The sequence below is a fragment of the Tympanuchus pallidicinctus genome, unplaced genomic scaffold, assembly GCF_026119805.1.
Source record: "Tympanuchus pallidicinctus isolate F22 unplaced genomic scaffold, pur_lepc_1.0 scaffold1, whole genome shotgun sequence".
Classification (NCBI taxonomy): Eukaryota; Metazoa; Chordata; class Aves; order Galliformes; family Phasianidae; genus Tympanuchus; species Tympanuchus pallidicinctus.
In genome coordinates this window covers 12082917-12104347 of record NW_026294618.1, presented here as the reverse complement: position 1 = coordinate 12104347, position 21431 = coordinate 12082917, and the positions used below count along the sequence as shown (strand labels likewise).

The 21431-nt window shown below is 35.8% G+C and overlaps 1 protein-coding gene across 3 annotated transcripts in view; it reads right to left on the bottom strand.

The window, feature by feature from the left end:
* The window catches only part of NBAS (NBAS subunit of NRZ tethering complex), a 156941-nt gene that overhangs the window by 56461 nt on the left and 79049 nt on the right, over nucleotides 1-21431 (bottom strand). For all 3 annotated transcript variants that reach the window (XM_052703407.1, XM_052703229.1, XM_052703322.1), the window contains 4 exons: nucleotides 15609-15838; nucleotides 11305-11415; nucleotides 7681-7931; nucleotides 6681-7015 (listed from right to left, as the gene is read on the bottom strand). In XM_052703407.1, the coding sequence (XP_052559367.1) occupies nucleotides 6681-7015; nucleotides 7681-7931; nucleotides 11305-11415; nucleotides 15609-15838 (927 nt within the window). The remainder of the gene's footprint in view (nucleotides 1-6680; nucleotides 7016-7680; nucleotides 7932-11304; nucleotides 11416-15608; nucleotides 15839-21431) is intronic.

The window sequence follows — 21431 nt, the reverse complement described above, 5'->3', positions numbered from 1 at the left end:
ACGTGGTAAAGAACTCTTTTGGCCAGATTTAGTCAGCTGTCATTTCTACCTTTTTGCCTACATCCAACTTACTAACCTGGAGAAAGAGAGAAAGTCTTGATGCTGTGCAAGTCAAAACATTGGTGTGTTATCAATTTTGGTTTAGCCACAAATCAGCAGGTGCAGTACTTTGTAGAAAATAATAAAGAAAAAATCCATGGCACATAAGCTATCATGAAAAAAAATAACTCCACCTATAGTACAATTAATCTGAAGAACAGTGTAGAAGTTCTAACAAATGTAAGGAATCGGTTGTAGGAAAGACACTACTCCTTAAGTTTTCTCTTGAAGCAGACTTACTAGAATATATTAATGGTAAGGTACAATGAAGTATCTATGTATTGATGTCAGAAAAAGAGGTACTATTAATACATATGAGGAAAGATGTCATACAAGACAAACTGATTGAACTGGAGCATAGTGATAAAAAGCGATAAAAAGATGACAAGTAATTAAAAATCTGACATGTGAATGCAGCTGTGCTTTGTAAGAACGTTATTAACACGCCTTGTAAATCTTCAAGCATAGTTATACTCTTTTTCCTTAAAACAATGTAAAATGCTAAGAAGTCAATCAGTCAGACAAAAGGTACTGAACATTACAAAGAACTTTTTTAAAGCTGAGCTTTTTCTACAACTAATTAAAATGGCATTTAAAGTCGTTCAAACTGAAAGAGAAGATGATGCAGTAGTGAGTTGTCCACTGTTCATCCATTTGGCACTTAGTCAAAATGTGCATATCATATTCCTGCTTAAACTAGATGAAAATTGTCAAAAAGGCATTACCAACTCAAAAGAAATAAGGGTCAACCTTTCAAATAAAACCATTACACTACTTGTGAAGTTCTTCCTTTGTATCAGAAGTTACACAGACAAAAAAAAGAATGGAGTAGAAAACAACCACAAAAAAAAACCATAAGCCATACATCAAACAAATGTGGGAGTCTGTGGAGGCTGTGAAGTAAAACTTCAATTCACTCTACAGATGATCTAATTGATTTACCACTGTTTTTTGTTCTCTTTTCCGAACTTAAGCTCTAATCTTTTCTTCCTATCTAACATATTACATCCATCCTCATTTGGGATATTATCCTCAATAATGAAAATATGATGACATAAAAGTTAATTGATTTCAGTTGTGGTTTTGTGGTTGGTTTTCAGGCATGTTTCAATGAACTTCTGGGTAACGACATACAAGCTGAAACAGATGGTTCTCTGAAGATGTAACAGATCATCTAGCACAACCAGAAGAAATGTCTGCAACAACAGAATTTAAAAATATATTTAAAAACATATTAAATACTTTAGGTCACAAAGGAAGCCATGAAGACAAAGTTGCTATGATCACAGCTGTAATTAAGAATTTGCAAAGTCAGCATTATTTAAAATAAAGGAGAATTACTAAAAGAAAAAAATCCAAATGCATTCAAAAATGTGTTAATGGCACTGAACATATGGAGTACCTAAACAATGGGAAATCTCATATATAGAATATTTAAAAGGTCGTAAATATCATAGAACCATATAATCACCAATATTGGAAAGGACCTCCAAGTTCATCAAGTCCACCTTCCATCTATATTTCCCATTAAACCATGTCCCTCAGTACAACATCTAAACATTTCCTGAACACCTCCAGGGATGGTGAATCCACCACCCCTCTGGGCAGCCTATTCCAACACCTGACTGCTCTCAAAGAGCAAATTTTTCCTAATATCCAACCTGAACTTTCCCTGGTGTAACATGAGGCTATCCTCTCTAGTTCTATCACTAGTTACATAAGAGAAAAGCCAAAACCCAACTCACCACAACCTCCCTTCTGGTAGCTGTAACAAAGTGGTAAGGTCTCCCAAGAGCCTCCTCTTCTCCAGACTAAACAATCCCAGCTCCCTCAGCCACCCCCCATAAAATCTGCACTCCACATCCCCCACCAGCTCTGTTGCCCTTCTCTGTACAAGCTCCAGGGCCTCAATTCTTGTAGTGGGGGGCCCAAAACTGAGCACCGTACTCAAGGTGTGCCCTCACCAGGGCAGCGTACAGATGGATGAACACTTCCCTGCTCCTACAGCAACACTATTTCTGACACAAGCCAGGATGCCACTGGCCCTCTTGGCCACCTGGGCATTCTGCTGGCTCACATTTAGTCGAGTGTTGACCAGCACCCCCAGGTCCATTTTTTCCCACACAGTCTTCCAGTTACTCTGCCTGAAGAGTTATTGTGGCCAAAACGCAGGACCCAGAAGTTGGTCTTGTTGAACTTAATCCCACTGGCCTCAGCCCAGCAATTAAGGCTGTTCAGATCCCTCTGAAGGGCACTCCTACCCCCAAGCAAACTTACACTTCCTCCCAGCATGGCATTATCCGCAAACACACTCAACACCCTCATCCAAGTCATCAATAGACATTGAACAGGACAGGCTCCATTTCTGTTCCTTGGGGAACATCATTCACGACTTGTGGACTCCATTTAATGCCAGTCATCACCACAATATCTTCCAAATGTAGCTTATGTTGATGGAAGGATCAATGCTTCAGTCCTTCAATGTGTGAAACTGACTAAGAGTTAAAAACTTGACTTGCTTCATTCACCATCCATCTGTGCTTTGTCCAACTGCAGGCATATGCTGATATACCACACCCACAGAAGAGTTGTAAAAATAATGAAAGATTTAGGAAAAAAAACAAAAAGATCAGAAAAGTCCCCAAACTCAGTGTATCAAAGACAAGTTGAAGAGGCCCCTGCAGAATGTGTGGAAACAAAACCTTGACGATTATCTCTTCAGTACAGCAGAAAAAGAAGTCTATAAGCTGGAATTTCAAAATTAAACAGTCTAGCAAAAGAAGCATTTAAAAAAATAAACACAGAATAACTACCCACTGGAACAATCAAGTATTATTATAGCTTCATAAGTCACTCAATCTCCCTCTGGAAAACATGCACAGTATCCTATAGACATGCTGGCATTAAAAAAAAATCAAGCAAAAAAAATGTTTGGGAAGTTGTCTAATCCATCTTGTACAGAATATCCAGTGCATTAACAGCATTACTTTGGGCTTAATGATTTACCAGATTCCCACTGTGATACAAGTTTCCACCACCCAGTCACTCCTTAGTTTGAATCTTTAAGACCGGGGAACTGAATCTCATCTTCCAGGCAGTATCTAATTTCTGTTGACTGCAAAAATACGGAAGAGCACATCTGAGCTCTTACATGAGCACACAGTCACCTAAAACCTCACCATACTTCAAATTACTAGATGTGAAAGGACAACTAACATAGTTATGTAAAAGGCTATTGGCAAGTATAAAAAGCCCATTCATTTTTTCAATTGAGATTTTCCTCTCAATTTCTTTGCCAGCTGAACACTGCACATTCATCTCCCTTTAAACTCATTTACCGCTGGCCCAACTAATCTGAGAAGCTATCCTTCTACCTTTCAGATGCCTATTTATTAGTAGCATAAAAGAAGCAACCATGAAAGTAGTTGCTATGGCATCTTCACATATGAAAAATGCAAACGACTTCTACATCTGATCATAAGAAAAGTTCTGTAATAAATCAGACCTATGGCTGCTCTTCTTTCCCAGCCCATACTCCATGCTGTAATTATTGTGACATTACCCACAAATGTCTCTTATTAAAACATACATTTTTAAAAATTTCTATAGAAGAGCAAGTAGAAGGTAAAGGTGAGGAAGGGGACCCACTGTCAAAACCCCAGCAAGTTCCTGTCTTTCTCACTAACAATTACAAGTTGCACTTTAGTCAGCACTAAATCCCTATGCTTTAATTCCCCTTTTAAAATTAAGCACTGTTTCCACATTCTGTCCTATCAAGTGACACAAAAGTAGAAGAGGCTTCCAATTGCTTTGCTGGCCTGTTACCTGCCTCTCCTTACTTCTGCTAATAAAACAGTGAGTGATATTCTGGTATAAGCTTCCTAAATTCCCACTCAGTTAAAATTCCAGTGATACCCTGGAAGTTCAACTTGCACAGCCTTCCACGCAGCCTTATCACACCATAGTAACTGTCCTATCCTACCTACTTGACCTTCCTTCCATAACTTATCACTTCAGAATTTCTTGATTGTTCCTTGATTATTTCATGTGTAAGCATCAAGTTTTTTGCAGACCTTTACCTATGTTAAATATCAATATCTCTATGAAATACAAAAATGTACAGAAATATTAGATACAGAACTAAATAAATACAGAACTAAATAAATAGTATTCCGTAGTAAATATTTCTAAATATTTATTTATATATATTTATTTTTATATATTTATTTATCTATTCTGTCGTAAATATTTCTAAATAAATAGTATTCTGTATAAATACAGAACTAAAATTCTAAGTAAAAGGTACAGCATTAAACTGAAAAATACTTCATACATAAAAGTTATAGGAAAAAGATACCTGATAAATACCATCTCAGGAACTGTTACAATAATTTTTCATTGTACACTTTCCACTTGAAAATTAGTGTCGGGATTCTAAGACAAGAATAGTTGCAAGCTGATTAAATAGCTGTTTTATTCTCAAACCCAGTGCACAGTAGATGCTAGATCAGCTGATCTGATCAACTGCTTCAAACAATTCTCAAGTTCGTTTTATGACTTTTGGGCTTCAGCCCAAAAGCTTTTTGCTAAGTTCTGCTTACAGAGCAACCACAATAACCTTCAAAGAACTATCAGCAATTCCTTTTCTTTACACCTATTCATCTTAAGAGAGTACAGAAACCATATTAGAATCCTAAACAGAAACAAACATAACATTTCAAAATACGTTCACAGGGAATGTTACTCCCTACATCATTCATAAATGAGAAATAGCTTCTGAAATGCTCAAAGCAAAATAACAGATAAGAGTTTAAAGTAATAACTAGCAGCAGTCACACATGAAGACAACATTTCCTTCTCACTTGAATACAGTCATCCCCTAGCCACCTCAGTGCAGGGTCATGACTGCAAATATCTCCCAATAGGCATGAAACTCTCTTCCAATCATGAAATAAACCTGGTTGGAAGAGACCCACAAGAATCATTATGTCCAACTCCTGACTCCACACCAAGAGCACTATTCAAACATTTTTTGAACTGCTGCAGCATCATGCCATAACCACTGCCTAGGCAGTCTGCTCCAGGGTCCAAGCACACTCTGATGTAGAGCCCTTCCCTAACATCCACCTGCCCCTTGCCTGATGCAGCTCCATGTTGTTCTCTCGGGCTGTGTCGTTGTCACCAGAGACACGATTCAATGAATAACAAAAAGTTTTCACTTTTCTGGCACTCTTTTAAGTTACACCACTTGCAGCATTTGTATTCTAGTACAGCAGGAACATGAAAACAATATGCAGAGAGAGAAAAAAAAAAAAAATGACACCTCATGGGAAAACGTGAATAAACAGCTCTGTAAAATGAGCATGACGCAGAATAGAAAAGATTTAAAAAAAATCTCCACCATCTTTCCATTTCAGATTAAGTTAGTGAAGACAGTATCTCAAGCTCTTAAGGAAATTACAGAATCACAGAACGGCCTTGGTTGAAAAGGACCACAATGATCATTTAGTTTCAACCCCCTGCTACGTGCAGGGTCACCAACCACCAGACCAGGCTGCCCAGAGCCACATCCAGCCTGGCCTTGAATGCCTCCAGGGATGGGGCATCCACAACCTCCTTGGGCAACCTCTTCCAGTGTGTCATCACCCTCTGTGTGGAAAACTTCTTCCTAATACCTAACCTAAACCTCCCCTGTCTCAGTTTAAAACCATTCCCCCTTGTCCTATCACTGTCCACCCTCGTAAACAGGGTTTACGTTCCCCCTCCTATTTTTATGCTCCCTTCAAGTACTGGAAGGCCACAATGATGTCTCCCTGGAGCCTTCTCTTTCCCAAGCTAAACAATCCCAGTTCCCTCAACCCTTCTTCATAGGAGAGCTGCTCCAGCCCCTGATCATCTTCGTGGCCCTCCTCTGGACCCACTCTAAGAGCTCCACGTCCCTCCTGTACCTAAGCAATCCGTTATCACTCTTTTGTGCTTCATAGTAAAGATATATGACAAAGCATAGGTAAAATTTTGTGTTAGAAATAGCTTTATAACTAAGTTTCACTGGGCAAAAGTAAAAGGCAGATCTGATAGCTTATGCTACAGACATGAGAATACATTCTTTCAGTGCTAGGCTTTCAGCCAGATGGAAATTACGACACAGTTTATCATTTAAATTATTACAGCGCCTGGAAACCATATGCAATGGCCCAGAACACTTCTCTGTAGAGCATCTTATTCAGTATGCAAAAGACTAGTAGTAAATAGAAGCTTGCAGCACAATGAATTTTAGGATTAGCACAAGTAAAATAAACACATGAGAAGAATATCTTGTGCTCTTCTGAAACAGAATACTGGGACTTTAATGTTCCATGAAAATCTCTCTTATCCTCAGAGCTAGCTCCTCTATCCAAACAATTATTTTTCTTTGTATACTGACAGAAGTAAAAAGAAAAAAGTGTACATGTATATGCTCACGAAATGATCCTTAAGAACTGTAAAATTAAAAATACCAAATCTTGCTATGAATTTCTCCCTCACAGAATATTAACTGAGCTCCACCTGAAGTTTGAAATTCTTCAAATAGATCCACTTACCTTTGTGACAGCTTTTGAAGAAAAGGTAATTTCATCAATGAAAGTGATGATATCATCTGGATCAAGTCTATCAAAGTACTTTGAACACACATCGTATGCATGTAGCAATTCATCCATGGTTTCTGGTGTTTTTTTAATGAGATGGTGATCACCATTCCAAAAAAGGTTTTGTAACCAGACAGCATAAAGAGAGCTTGGTGACAGCATACTGCCATCTTTTTTAGGGATTTTGGGAGCCAGTTTGGAAATAGATAAAATATTTTGACTTGTAAGTATGGGCTCCAATGTTTCCAAAGGGTTTTCATTTTCATCCATTAGCTTTTTGTAATTAAGACCTATTGACAAAAAGAAAAAGGCAAACAAAATAGAAGTTATTCAAAACTACATCTTCACATTTCTGTGTAAAACTAGAAAAACTCTCACTCCTCTTTCATTTACAATCATGCATACAGACTAGAGAGGAAAAAGGGAAGAAATAACATAAGGGGATAAATAAAGTTGGTGGTTTTTTTTGCAAAAGCAGAAGGTAACATCAAAGCAAAAGCACAAAATAAAATTACCCTCTTTACAAAACTGCTTAAAGTTTTTGACAAACTATATAACATAGACTTTTGAAGATAATATTCTCAAAATTGCTTAAGATGGTTCACACGAAACTTTCAGGCTTATGCTCCAGGATGTCTGTATTTCTACTTTGAAAATTCACTATAAATTATTGCTAATAATTTTGACATGCATCACTGATTCAATATTTTTAATTTTTTTTTTTTTTTTGCTTGCTACGATGATCAAAATTTCTTGTAATACAAAGAAAAGAATCTTATAATAGGCTCCTATAAGGCATGCCATCTACCTAATAAATTACTTACATGCATTTGATATGCTCATTAACAAGAAATTGCCTGGCAAGTGTAAATTCAATAAGCATATTCATGTCAGCATAACAGAACAGTAAGTATAGCTAGAAAAACAAACAAAAAATAGGCAGTAGCTCTCATACCTGGTGCAACTGCTTTGAACTTTTTCAGGAGTCTGATGTGAGTTTCAGGCTTCACAGTATGCTTCACAACTTCTGAACAACCACAATTTTCCAGGAGTGTGAAATAATAAAGCAACCGCTGGTGATCTCTACCTTCAATACTTGGGTAAACGTATTTCACCATGTGTTCGTATAAGGTTTCGGGACTTGTTTTCAAAGTCTCAAAAAGACCAAGACTTTGTGCTCTTTCTTCTATTTCCAGTGTGGACAACCTGCATTTAGATAGAATTCTGCTTTAAAGGTTTGGACATGTCATGAATGAGTCTTCAGCTGAACACTCACGAAGACAGAACACTTACTTGTTTACACAATGAAGTCAGTAAAGTTCAACTTTTCAAGAGATTTTGGAAGTGTAAATACTTATTCTTAAAGGTTTTGATAGTTTCAATTCTTCATAAATAAAAGTAAAGGAGATCTTCAATTTCCTGATCATGTTATCTGCTTACTTGAACATGTAGATTATGGGAGATGCATACTGAAATGGAATTCAAAAAAAGCATTGCAAATCCCTAATTATACCTAAATGTTAAAGTAGACGTACATTCAACGGATGCATATAGGAAGCCCTTAAAAATGACAGATAAACCACATGGCACCTGTAGCTGAAAGATGCTAGCGAATCTGAAGCTCGATCAGTTCTCCTAACCTAGTACCTTGTATTTTGTGCAGAAAATGAGAATTCGTGCATGCTTTGAGAGAGATTATCATTGAAAATTGGTTCCTGCCCTATTTGACACTGTCACTCATGCTTAGAATATTTAATTTGACAGTTTTATTGCTGTGACTTTCAAACTGTCGTCCATGGAAAGTTATGAAAATGCCAGAAAATCTCAGGTTGACCTCAGCCAGTCTCACATTTTCTCCTCAACTAGGACAAAAATGGATGTATATCAATGAAGTCTCATCTTGAATTTATACATCTATTATCAGATAGGTAACTGGAATCTGAGGAAAGAAGTCACTTATTGATGACTATCACCTTGACTCTCTCCTGCATCCAGCCACAGACCGTATTAGGCAGTATGTTTCAATATGAGATTGAATATCTTTTAACCACATTTTAGCATCAGTACCTTGGAATTGATTACATTAGAATTCTGACAATTTTTTTTCCTCAGTATATATGCCATATATGACACACGTTTCTGTTCGACAATCAAGGAGAACATGTCTAAGCTTCACTCCTAAACATGTGTTTCATACAGTAAATACTACATAAGCAACCTCTCTCAGTTTAAAATGAGTATCTGATTTCTAAGGGAGAATTTTTTTTTTTTCTTTGCCTAGAACTTAGCTCACAATTAGGCTACAAAGCTTGTAAGCATCAATTTAAATCTCTAAATTCTTACTGTTTAAATGTTATAGTTCTACCACATTAAGGGAAAAATGGACAATATTAATGTAAATGAAGTGCTATTCATATGTAATAACAGACACTCGGAACAGATTTATTTCAGGAGAGTGATCTACGTAAGTTTTTCTTTCCATACCAAAGATCAAACTATTGGCTGAATGAATATTAAGCTTTAATTGGCAGAGTGTTGTTGTATGGTTTTATTTCTTTTGTGTTATTTTTTGGGAGAGGGAGAAGAAGGGTTCATTACACCATTCTGAAAGATTCTGGAATAGAATTCATGAAGACAAAAAATTTCCAGCTGACAAAATCACAGAAGGTATTTTAAGAGTTTGGAAATCAAGTTCGACCAGATCCTTCTAAAAGACACCAGTATTAGTTTTCATTGAATTATATATAGTTTTTCAAATTCAAAGCACAACTGAAAAACATGTTCATTTGTCATCAACTAATCAAAGAAATAGTTAATACAAACGATTTAGATCCTTCATTTGAGTTTGTCTATAAAGGCTGGCTTATAGCAACACTGCATATTTGGTTAAAGAGATTATGTCTTAGAATAGACTTCATTTCAGAATGAATGTATAATGAGTCATACATTATTAATGCCATAATCCTAAGGCTAAAATATACTCTAATGGCCGTATGCTGTCAATCAACTTTAAAACAAGATTATGATACAACAAAACATACTCAGCAGTGTATTATGCTATTATGTATCAATTTGCAAGATTCTGAATTTCATTAGGGAAATAGTTGTTACTTTGTACTTCAGTGATTTCAGAATTCCATGAATACTAACAGACAGAACAAAAAGTGTCGGAAAACTGGTGAAAACACCTTTGGTCCTTTAGTCCCAGATAAATCAGCTGGTTCTTTCGCATTCACTCCAATGTTGCCAAATTTACACCCCGATGCTCCATTTAGTTTAAAATACTAAATCATGAAGCAGCATCAAATTCTGACAATACAACGTCTCTGTTTTCTAGAGGAAGCAAAGAAAATCCCTCAATGGTATTTCAACTTCTCACAGCTTGTACCAAAATCTATCAGGCTTTATTTTTTGTTGGCTTTTTTGGTTTTGTTTTTATATTCTATAAAACATTCTAATGCCTTTTAATTAATAGTTAATGCTGAGATTGAAATAATACTGCAAGCTAGTGCTACTGTCAAGTTAAAATTTGAAACCAACTAATTTCATTATGTCTGTCAGAACAACAGATAACAGCTGCTATATTGCACAGGGGGCTCTACATCACTGTCATCCAAATGCACTATTTCAGCAACTAACTTGGTCTTTCACTGAACAGGTTTATTTCTCTTTGAATATGCTAAAGAACTTGTATGATTGACAAGATACCAAAGTCTGAAAAAAAAAAAAAAAAAAAAAAAAAGACATGAACTAAATGTAGAATGAAAGAGAAGCATCTCACTGATATCAATGCCAGGCATGGCTGGCTGCAGCCTTGTAGTCTAGAAAAATGGCCAAGAAAATGTAGAAAATTATTTCTACTAAAAAGAAGGGGGAAAAGAGGAACTCAGATAGATGAAGAACATGACTGAGAAGCCAAAATTTATTTTGATTGTGATTTAGGAGAGTTCAACAAATACAGAAGGAGCTTATAGTTATGAGGGAGATCAATTTTTGTATGGTCTGATAGTGATAGGACAAGGGGATATGGCTTTAAACTAAAAGGAGAGATTTAGACTAGATGTTAGAAGGGAATGTTTCTCTCAGAGTGGTGAGGCACTAGAACAGGATGCCTGGAGAAGCTGTGGACATCTCAATACTGGAGACTTTCAAGGCAAGGCAAGCCTGATCTAGCAAACTGGCAACTCTGCCCACAGCAGGGGGATTGGAATAGATTATACTTAAGGTCCCTTCCAACCCAAGCCCAATCAGTTCTGTGATTCTGTAAAAGGAATGTTCTGAGGCATGATGTTTTAAAGAATCATTTTCCGAGGAACTGTAAAAACATAAGATACTTTGCTATCACAGACTTGATACTTAAAAGAACAATAAAATGCTCAAGGTCTCATTTATAACACGTTTTTATGGCAGGTTATAAAAGCATCATATGGAAAAGCCAAACAGAAATCCATAACTTGTCACAATGCAAGAAATATGAAAACAAACCTATGTTTGCCCCCCAAATACTGCCATTTTCCTGGGTTAGGACATACTTCTGTGTAACAGGCTTCTATGTGAACATGCAGGGAAGAAAACTTACCCACTGTCGGTGAATAAAAACTCCAGATGTATCATATAAACTTCCCAAAGTGGAACACTGTATCGCTGAGCCAAAGAAACAGCAATCTTGTACACATTTTCTTCAAGCGTTCTTACAGAAAAAAGATATAAAATAGAACAAGGGAAAGTTACACTAAGCTCCTAGAGACATGACAATAAATCATTATGTACATCACAGGAGTAACGATTTTTGTTAACCTTTTTTCTCAAAAACCAGTAAGTTAGTTCTAATAATAGCTAAATAACATTACACAAAGCATGCTTTCTTGCATTTATTTTATATGTTGTTCTATTTGGGGAAAAATTAAAATACATCAGAGACAGAAGTGTTTTGAAGGCAAGCACTGCTCCATACACACCTTGGTTCTCAGTGGCAGTTGGGTTTCTGCTTAACCTTTTTGCTGTAGCAAAAAGAATTCAGTTTTGCTTTCATTTTGATTACAAAATAAAAAGTGAACAAATGTATTCTATGGTCTAGTATTAAATGGGGAAGTTGGTGGCCCTGCATGTGGCAGGAGGGTTGGAGATTCACAATCCTTGAGGTCCCTTCCATCTCTGGCCATTCTGTGATTCTATATCACAGCTCTTACTTGATTTAGTCGCAACACATTAAGTGTTTTAGCACAACTGGTATGCAGGTATGTACAAGTTCACAACCAGAAGCATTTCTAGTATTTGCAGACTTGAAGTGTGAAGATGTCCAGTTACACTCTAAGTGTCCTAAAAACACCAACAATAGTTTTTGATTTTGACTGCACTTTCCTTTAATAGAACAATCTCTTAAGAGATGAAAGCCTGAAGTTAACTTCATATGAATTTTTACTAGTCCACTGAAGCTATTATCATTCAAACAAATATACATGGTTCTTGATCTTATGTTGGTACAGAAACAAAACAAAGCAATTATGGCAAATGCTATTTTTTTCAACTACAAGACAATTCCAAGAAAAGTAATGCTTACACTTATATGACAGATCTATTATTTAATTATGAACACTGCTGACCATGTCATTTTAGATTCTTGTTTAAGAAACCATGGAGGACGAAAGGAGGAAAAAAAACACCAATCTAATACAAAATTTAATGGCAACTGTCAGTAAACTATTCTGCAAATTGATATTAGCACCACTTTTCTGCAGATTCACGTTAAAAAACAATTTACTCCATAAACTTGAGTGGCTTTTACACCTACATAGATTCGTTAAATCCTATGAGGGACCAATTCTTGACACATTTTCTGTACCATCACTGCAGACCATTTATAGCAACAAAAGGAAAGCAAGAGAAAAAAAATTATACCTCATGTCCATCCTGTTTTTGTTTCATCATTGAGAAATGCAGATCTATAGCATAATTTGAACTACGCTAAACAAGGCATGATCTTCTCTGCACCCTTAATGATCTAACAACACATTCATACATCTTAGTTCTGATTTTTACACGCTTAATTTAAGGTAGCATTACATTCTGTAGTGACAATTGCTGCAAATACTGCTGAAGAAAAATGCCAGGAACTAATACAATGCCAAAGATAAAACAAAAACCAACCAACCAACCACAACAACAACCACCAAAAAAAAGAGAAACAAATTAAACAATACCCTTCACACATCATGACAATCCTTGGAAAATATCAGGCAGGTTAGTTACACTAAATAATGGATAAGGAAAAAAAACATCAAAAGGAAAAAAATGTGTTTAATATAAATATTTACTGAAATACCTTTAAGAACTCAACTACAGCAAAAGAAAACTCAAAACAACTCTCCTGTCTCTTCTGCTCTTACAGCAATGACATATTCTCTCTGATTTTCAACCACAGTTGAGCTTCATTCCCAGCACTAAATGCCCACCACTGCAAGCTTGAAAATTGCCAGAGAAATTCCCACTGAAGGGTACTATTATGATTTACTTTCTCACACAATTCTGCACCAGGAGTGGTGCAAAAACAGAAAGGAGAAGCTGTTGTGGATGATTCTTAGCTGTTCTCTCTGTGTGAGAGCAATGCACAGCACACACAAAGCATCTGAAAATAAGCCTGCGCATTACTACTCAGCTGGGATTTTTTATGATCATCTTCAAGCTCCCAGAAATAGGTATTTGGAAGCTCAGAGTACTTTCCCACCACCATGCTGATCTGTTAAATCTCTGTTGTACTATATACATGTGCATGGGTGCATGCACAACTGCTGTATGCATCAGTCAGCTACAGAAAGCATTACAACCAGTACTGAATTCAATCATAATGAAACGAGACTGACATTTCCAGTCCCCTGCCCTCAGATCTAAAAAGCAAAAACAACATTATCATCTAAACTGGAGAAGTGAAATGAAGATTTAAGCCAAGAGCCTTTATTTTCATCTCATATTTGAAGCGGAAAAATAAAATGGAAGGTTACTGCTATTTAAGTTCTGCAGCAGCAAAGCATGAGGGAGAAAAAGCTATGTTTAGACTGGTAACAGAGAAGTACATCAAAACTATACGCAATGGTTCAGAAACTAATGTTATTGTTAAAAGCTGTAGCAGACTGTAAGAGGACAGGACCTTCTGGTTCTGCCTTCTGGAATGGGACCTGTTTTATACTCACCAAAATCATTCAGAGAATTGGCCAAGAATAAGGCCAATGAAAATGGGTGGAAATTCTGATCATGTCATAAGTACACAAGCTGCCTAATCCAGAACACTCCAGCATTAAAATCAACTTCTGATTAAAGCATTTAAGCATAAGTAGAAGCAGTGATGGATTGGGAAAAAAAAATAATAATAAAAATCCACAACGAAAAAGCTGGGCCTCAAGTGAAAAATAATTTAGAAAGGTCATACACCGTGGTTGGCCTAAAACTACTGAGGACTTCAAGTTATTACTCCAGAATTTCCATTCAGTCTTGCTCTAGTTTCTCTTATTCTTCCTCTAATGTATTCTCGCTATATTCTGCTCCTCTCCCTCCTTCCCCCCCAACTGTAAACTGGTTAAAAACTAACCTTGATTAAGTCCATGAGGCACCTAGATCTTTAGATGCTTAATAAATAATGCGTAAGATGTTCTAATGAGAATATGTCAAATCATGGAAGATAATACTGAAGTAATATTTAACACTTAAGATAATATTTAAGTAGTTTTAACAAATTGTTTGTTCTAGTGTAAATCTTTTTTGTAAATAAGGTATCATTTCTTCCAGGTGTTGTTTCTGCAAACAGCATTTCATAAAGGATTCAAAACATGAGCCACTTAATGATAATTCAAAAAATAAGCAAGAAAAAAAATGCTTTATTAAATTTGCACAATGTTTTCATCTCAAAATGCAGATTAGGAGTCAACAGAGAAGATTAAAGCAAGCAAGCTGCAAGTTGAAAAAGTAATTAATTATATCTTTGCAACTGCCTAATGAAGTACCACTCAACTACATGCTACTAAGTCTCATTTTTACTAACCCTATGCCACTCCAGCAGCCATTCAACTGAAATTGCCTTCAAAACATACAGATTTCAATAAATTCAGTGATTGACAACCCTCCCACAGCAGGGTGGTTGGAACTAAATGATCTTTAGGGTCCCTTCCATCCAAAGCTATTCTATGTTTCTATGAAAGTTATAACACTCACAGCTTGAAGAAGTTGCACGCAGAGGATAATAGAAGGCATTTCTAAAACAAAGAGAAATTACTATTCTACAGCTTTCTTTTTTTTCCCAATTATGGATAACAAAGATGAGACAAAAGCATTCTAGAAAGTCAGAAAAACATGAACAGGGAAAGTTTCAGTAATCCCAAATGAATATGAAAACTACCAAATTGGTAAAAATATGATAAATTTTATTTATAATGTTAAATGAATTTAATTAATTACAACTTAAACTCAATAAGAAGCTGAAGTTTGGAGGTTTTCTAATTTCTTTTGCTACAGTGCATCATAAACTGAATCTTAAGCATATCCTAATAGATTTCAAAGAAAGGTTCAGAGAAGATCAAAGTAAGAGAACAGACTTCTACTGATGTCCTGATTTCATACATCCTTGATTTTCTTTTTGTCTATTCATTGCTAAAAATGAAGTTAGAGTTCTATCATTAAAATTTACAGATCCAATTGTTTGAATAAAGTTTCATTTAAGTGGAGTAGTTTTTTCAGACCCCAGTTGTAGCCATGTTACAGTGTAAACATCTAAAAGAACTGGTAACTTATCATCCATCTAAAGGTCAGCATCATTTTTAATTTGCTTTCCTGCTTCGAGGTTTAAAGTAACTCAATTTGAAAACAAATAATAAAAACTTAATAGACTTTACTTACTCTGCCAATCCTAGTATTGTTTCCCTCTTGTATTGTCCATCTGCTGTAAACCTCTGCACATCTACTCCTTTGCCAAGTCCCTGCAGAATCTGGGCCTGAGTAAAATCCAGTAGTCGTTCATTGTAGTAGTGTAACTGATTTATCAAAGTTGCAATTTCTTCAGGCCAGTCTGCACAGGCATACTGAGTAACATGCTGTGTTACCATCTTAATCAGTTCTTCTGGATCAGCCTGTGAAAATAAATGAAAACAAATCTTAAACAAACAAATAAACATCTGTACATTTCTTTAAAAAAAATCTATCATTTTTAATCAATTCCAATGTTCAAAATATTCTTCCATTTTTATTAAATTTCAAGAACAAAATTTCAAGCGTTACGTAAGGGAGATTTACTATGAGTTCCAAAATTTCTTTTGCCGTATCTTACACATAAACTTATCTAAATAAACTAAGACTAATAGATATGTCGCTGAATTTGTTTTTTTAAAACCTTCACTTTTACTAATGTTAAGCTAGGCAACTGAGTTAGAAAACACTTCAAGAAGACAAGAAAACTTTGCAATCTCTCCATTAAAAACACCACAAATAAGTTTACCCATAGTAACAGATGCGACTTCAAAAATAAAAAAGGAAACTATACTAAATAGTTTGTTTTCTTTTTCACTGATTTTCTTATCCTTTATTTTGCAGAACTAGTAAAAGGAATAAGCAACATTTAAACTACTGTCAAAGAACAAGTGCTGCAGGATCTGCAAATTACAGACAAGATATATTACTTTATTTCATTTACTTTGTACATTAAAAAGTAAAAGCTTCAAGTAATTAAGTTTTGATCATCGTTAGGACTGCCTTTGTTTACAGAATAACAGAATATCACAAGTAAAACTCAGTTCTCTGCCTTAGAAATCCAGAGCCAACACAGCAAATCAGAACACGAACCAAACACAGAATACATGTTCTAAACAAAAAAAAAAATAACACACAGTTTCTGATTACCTCAACCTCTGAGCAGTGGCTACATCTAGGCACTCTCACCTAACACAAAGCTGTGTTTAACACATCACTCAGAACCCTCAACTCGTTCTCTCTTCCACAAGGCTGCCGGCAGCTCAGCTTATTGTAGTTCATTATAAACAGAGCTGCAACACACCACTCCTGTACTCCACACACTACGGTGTCCCCAGACCTCATAATGAACCATGATGCTTCACAGCCATCAGCCACCAAGCAACACTTCAGAATGCAAACTGTAGTTGTGACATTTTCCAAAAGAAAAAAACAAATGATTTCACTGCTGTGATCTTAAAAATTATGAATGTACGGGACAAATACGCTCTGCATTTGTTATTATAGAATGACTCTGTTATTAAACTTATGAGCATAGGGCCCACAGCAGGACGCACGAAACATTTGAACCTTGAGGCATGCCCTGAACTCGTGTGGATTCCTTGTCATTTTAAATTGACTTTATGTATATACTTTTTTCCTTTTCAAGTCTTAGCTGACAGGCTGCTCACCAAGTCATATTAAATGCTACAGGGCATCCTTTTTCTCCTCAGATGATATTTTTCTGAATCCACTAAACATTGCAAACTCATTGATTTTATAAACAACATCAATAGCTCTTTCAAGGTTGCTTAGGAGACTGGTAACAAAATAATAACCCTTCAGAAAAAAGATAGGCAAGCAGAGAAAAGCCTCTACAATACAACTATATTGGTTGGAAACCAATACACTGCTTATTATATACCCTGGTATCTGATTTTATTTGGTAAGCTACAAAATAGAGCATTGGAGACAGGCAAAATCAGAGTAATAAGAAAAACCTGTTTAATACAATTGCCCAAATCCTCTGCACAATCTGCTAAGAAAGGCAGGCATCTCTGACAACTTCTGCAGGAAAGTTTGGTTTCATTTAGCTTTGTTTCCACTCTCTCCATTACAAAAGGCAGAACTCAGTGTCAGCAGCTTTCTTCCAGTGCACAACATAATGCATTATTCATGAAGAACATAAAGACAATCTTGAAAAAATATTTTCAAACAAGTACAACAGAACAATTCCTTCAAAAATTGCTTCTTAAGAAGATAATTTTTTAATTAAGTTTCATGCACTGTGAAGTTTTTTCACAGTGACACAGAATTTAACTTGAGTATTCACGACAGTGACATAAAAATTACACTAAGACAAATTCAAACAAGTTTACTTTTGGTCCACCTTCATCATACTGGCCACTCCCAGACTTTAAATTTGGAATTCCTTTTTTAAAAGCAAATTGTATCACTTGACTTCCAAACGTAATATTCTGACCAAGTTGCTATTCTCTCATCTGATGCCTATCACTGATGCCAAGATTCATTCTCCATTTGTTACGCTTTACTGAAAGCATCTTTATGCTATCTTCCACTTCATCTACTTATGCTTCAAAGGGAACACCTTAAGATTATTTAATCAACTTAATTATGTTCATGCTAATACTTTCACCAAATAGTACCTACAAAGAGGTAATAAGCTTGTCAAGACTGCTTTTTTTTTTTTTAATCAGTGAACTGTCTTTTCACTACTTTTCTAATCCTCTTTCAAATCATTTCAACATCAAGTTGCAACAAAAATAAAAACACTGAATCAAAGAGCACTTTTAAAAAAACAAATAACAATTCTGACTCCATATGTACTGCCTTACATATTTATGTGTGCAAGGCAAAACAGTGCAACACACTCCTCAAACTAAGAAACAAAAGTACAAAATCTAATCACTGTTTATTTATATACATTCAAACTATAGAAAACACAGAAGTTCTTGTCACACCTGCATGCCATCGTGGTGCTGCAAAATAAACATTGTGTTCTTTTTTTAAAAAAGGATGAGATGTTTTGATCTTGTAATTTCTTCACCGTGATCCCTAAAATCTTCAACTACCCTGTGGTTTTGGTTTGGGTTGTTTTTTTTTTTGCCTTTTCTTTCCCTTTACAATACTTTATTCAGCCACACACATTAGAAAAAGAATGTGAATGTGTGGAAATTGTGAAATGATAATAGAAAGACAGTTTTAGCATAACTGCATCATTAGTATAATTAGATCATTATACTTAGTCTGTTTATTTTAAAAGCAGCAATCTTTCAAACTGCTTTAAAAAGAAGTATTATTCTTTTGGTTTTGTTTTTAATGTAAATGATCCTCAGATTGTAATACAGAAATGACAGGAACACTGATGAAAAAAGATGTAGAGATCACCTAGGTTAATCTGCTCATAATCACCACAAATACATAACTGTCCTGGACCTTTCTGGATTAATGCAATGATCAAAAGGTAATCATCAAAAGCTGCAGCCACAGTGAGCCATGGGACTACAAAAGGAAAGACAGAATGTGTCAGTTGTGCTGAATCCTTGTAGTACTAGACTTGTTTCAAAACATTTTACAATATCCGAAGAAAAATATCATGCTACAGAGGAATACATAAGCAAAACTAGGAGATGATGTGCATGAGCAAAACAAGAGACACCAGATGGGAAGGTGCAAAATTACTGCTATACATGAAGATGCTCTCTGACCACCACCCTACCTCTGGTTGTCGCCAATCTGCAGTGAACATGCTGCACTGCATCTGAACATGCTATAAATCTTATGCAAACAAATATAAAGGAAAAAAAAAAAGGACATAGTCACATCTTTTCCTAAGCAGTGAAGCTCAAGGGAAAAAAAAAAAAAGCGTACTGGAAAGAAATAGTTTATATTTGCCTGCTTACTCAGGAAGTAAAACACATCTCTTCATAGGATGTCTTTTCATAAATTAAATCAATTTGTCCTCAATGAAGCCTGCCACCCTGTGAATCAAGAATACGTAATCTTAACTACAGCATCATATTATTAATTTCCTAGAATCATAGAACAGCCTGGGTTGAAAAGGACCTCAATGATCATCTAGTTTCAACCCTCTGCCACAGGCAGGGTCACCAACCAGCAGACCAGGCTGCCCAGAGCCACATCCAGCCTGGCCTTGAATGCCTCCAGAAATAGAGCATCCACAACCTCCTTGGGCAATTTGTTCCAGTGCATCACCACCCTCTATGTAAAAAATTTCCTCCTAATATCCAAACTAAACCTCCCGTGTCAGTTTAAAACCATTCCCCCTTGTCCTATCACTATCCACCCTAATAAACAGCTGTTCCCCCTCCTGTTTAAACGCTCCCTTCAAGTACTGGAAGGCTGCAATGAGGTCTCCCCAGAGCCTTCTCTTCTCCAAGCTAGACAAGCCCAGTTCCCTCAACTTTGCTTTTAATTTGGGGTGGCCTGTTTTTCAGATCATAGCTGAGTATTTGAACACCTTTTATAACCCACAAGATGTGTGAGAATAAAGTTGTACAAATTAAATAAAATGAAATAGACAAGAGCAATTAATCCTCAAGTTGTCAAAGACACCAGTAAGTCTATGTATAAATGTAGACAATATTAAAACAAGGGTTACAGTCTGAAATGATCCATCAAACAGTTTTGTAATGTACTCTAACATCTCAGTTATATTTAAGTATACTGATTTTGAAACCTGTTAACCTTAAATTTCATGCAAACATGGTTTGTCACGTTATGAATAGAAATAAAATCTAGAAAACTGCATCTGGAAAACCGCTGTTTTTAAAACTAGACTCTAAAAAAGAAGCTATTTGCTTGTTTTGTTTTTGCTGGTTTACATAAATAGAAGGAATGTTTTGTGTTTTCATTAAGCAATGCTGAACTGTCAGGTTTGAAAACTAAAACACTTGAAACAAGGAGGCAGGCAGCACGCTCTGCTGCTGCTTCGTCATACTATGTAGGTAAACTATCTGGATCTTACAATAACTAAAGGTTCTCCAAGAAGCTGGTATGAGCAAAGATGTGAGGGAAGTGGAACCCCAAGAAACTCTTCTGCAAGGAACTCCCTGAGAAGAGATTCAACAGATAGAATGAAGTTATTACCTTTAAATTATGAAAAATATGTTGCTAGCACATAATCTGCAGTTTTTATTTCTTTTTTTAGAAGCTACACTGAAAATGGTATTATAGTTAGACTAAGCAGTACACAAAACCCATTAAAAGAAACAACATTCTCCAAGTTATTTCTAACTCTATCTTCAAAGGTAGCACAACCACAGGTTAGAATTATCAGAGAAAAACAACAGAAAGAAAATGCAGTTACAAACTTTATTTCATGTATACACTCTCTCAAAGGTCAAAACAGCTATATATGTCAAAGAGAACTCAGACAACCAAGATAACTGCAGAACTGGTAGACAATATAATATAAATACCTCCACATCACTGTAATTACTGCCTTCAATTTCCACTAAATGCACTTTATGATAATATCCTAGCAGATGAAATGAGACTACAGAAATATCACAACATCTTATAAGAGCCAGCAGCAGGCAAAGCAATGACAACAGATTAGTTTTCAAGTTCAAACAATCCCTAAGTTAAATCAACGGTTTCTTATACAAAAGCCAGTACAGCTGCAGATGGAAGAAAAAAAAAAAAAATAGAATCAAGAGGCTGTGGTTGGTAATAAAATATAAAAATAATGTTTAAAGTTGTCAAGGCAGTTGCCTCCACAGTTATGTTAAATCACTTGTGTCTGAGGAGTTGAACAAATTGCTCTAGTGCTGTTTTAAGTGCATTTTTTACTTTGTTTTCAATCAGCTCTTCCAGCAAGAGAGAGGAATAATCTGTCCCAAGAGAAAATGTTTTGATAGTTTCTTTTCTCTCATATTCTCTTGCAAACTCTATCTTATTGGGTAGGATATTGACAAGTCAGACTCAAGTAAAAAAATCTCATCTTGTCATTTC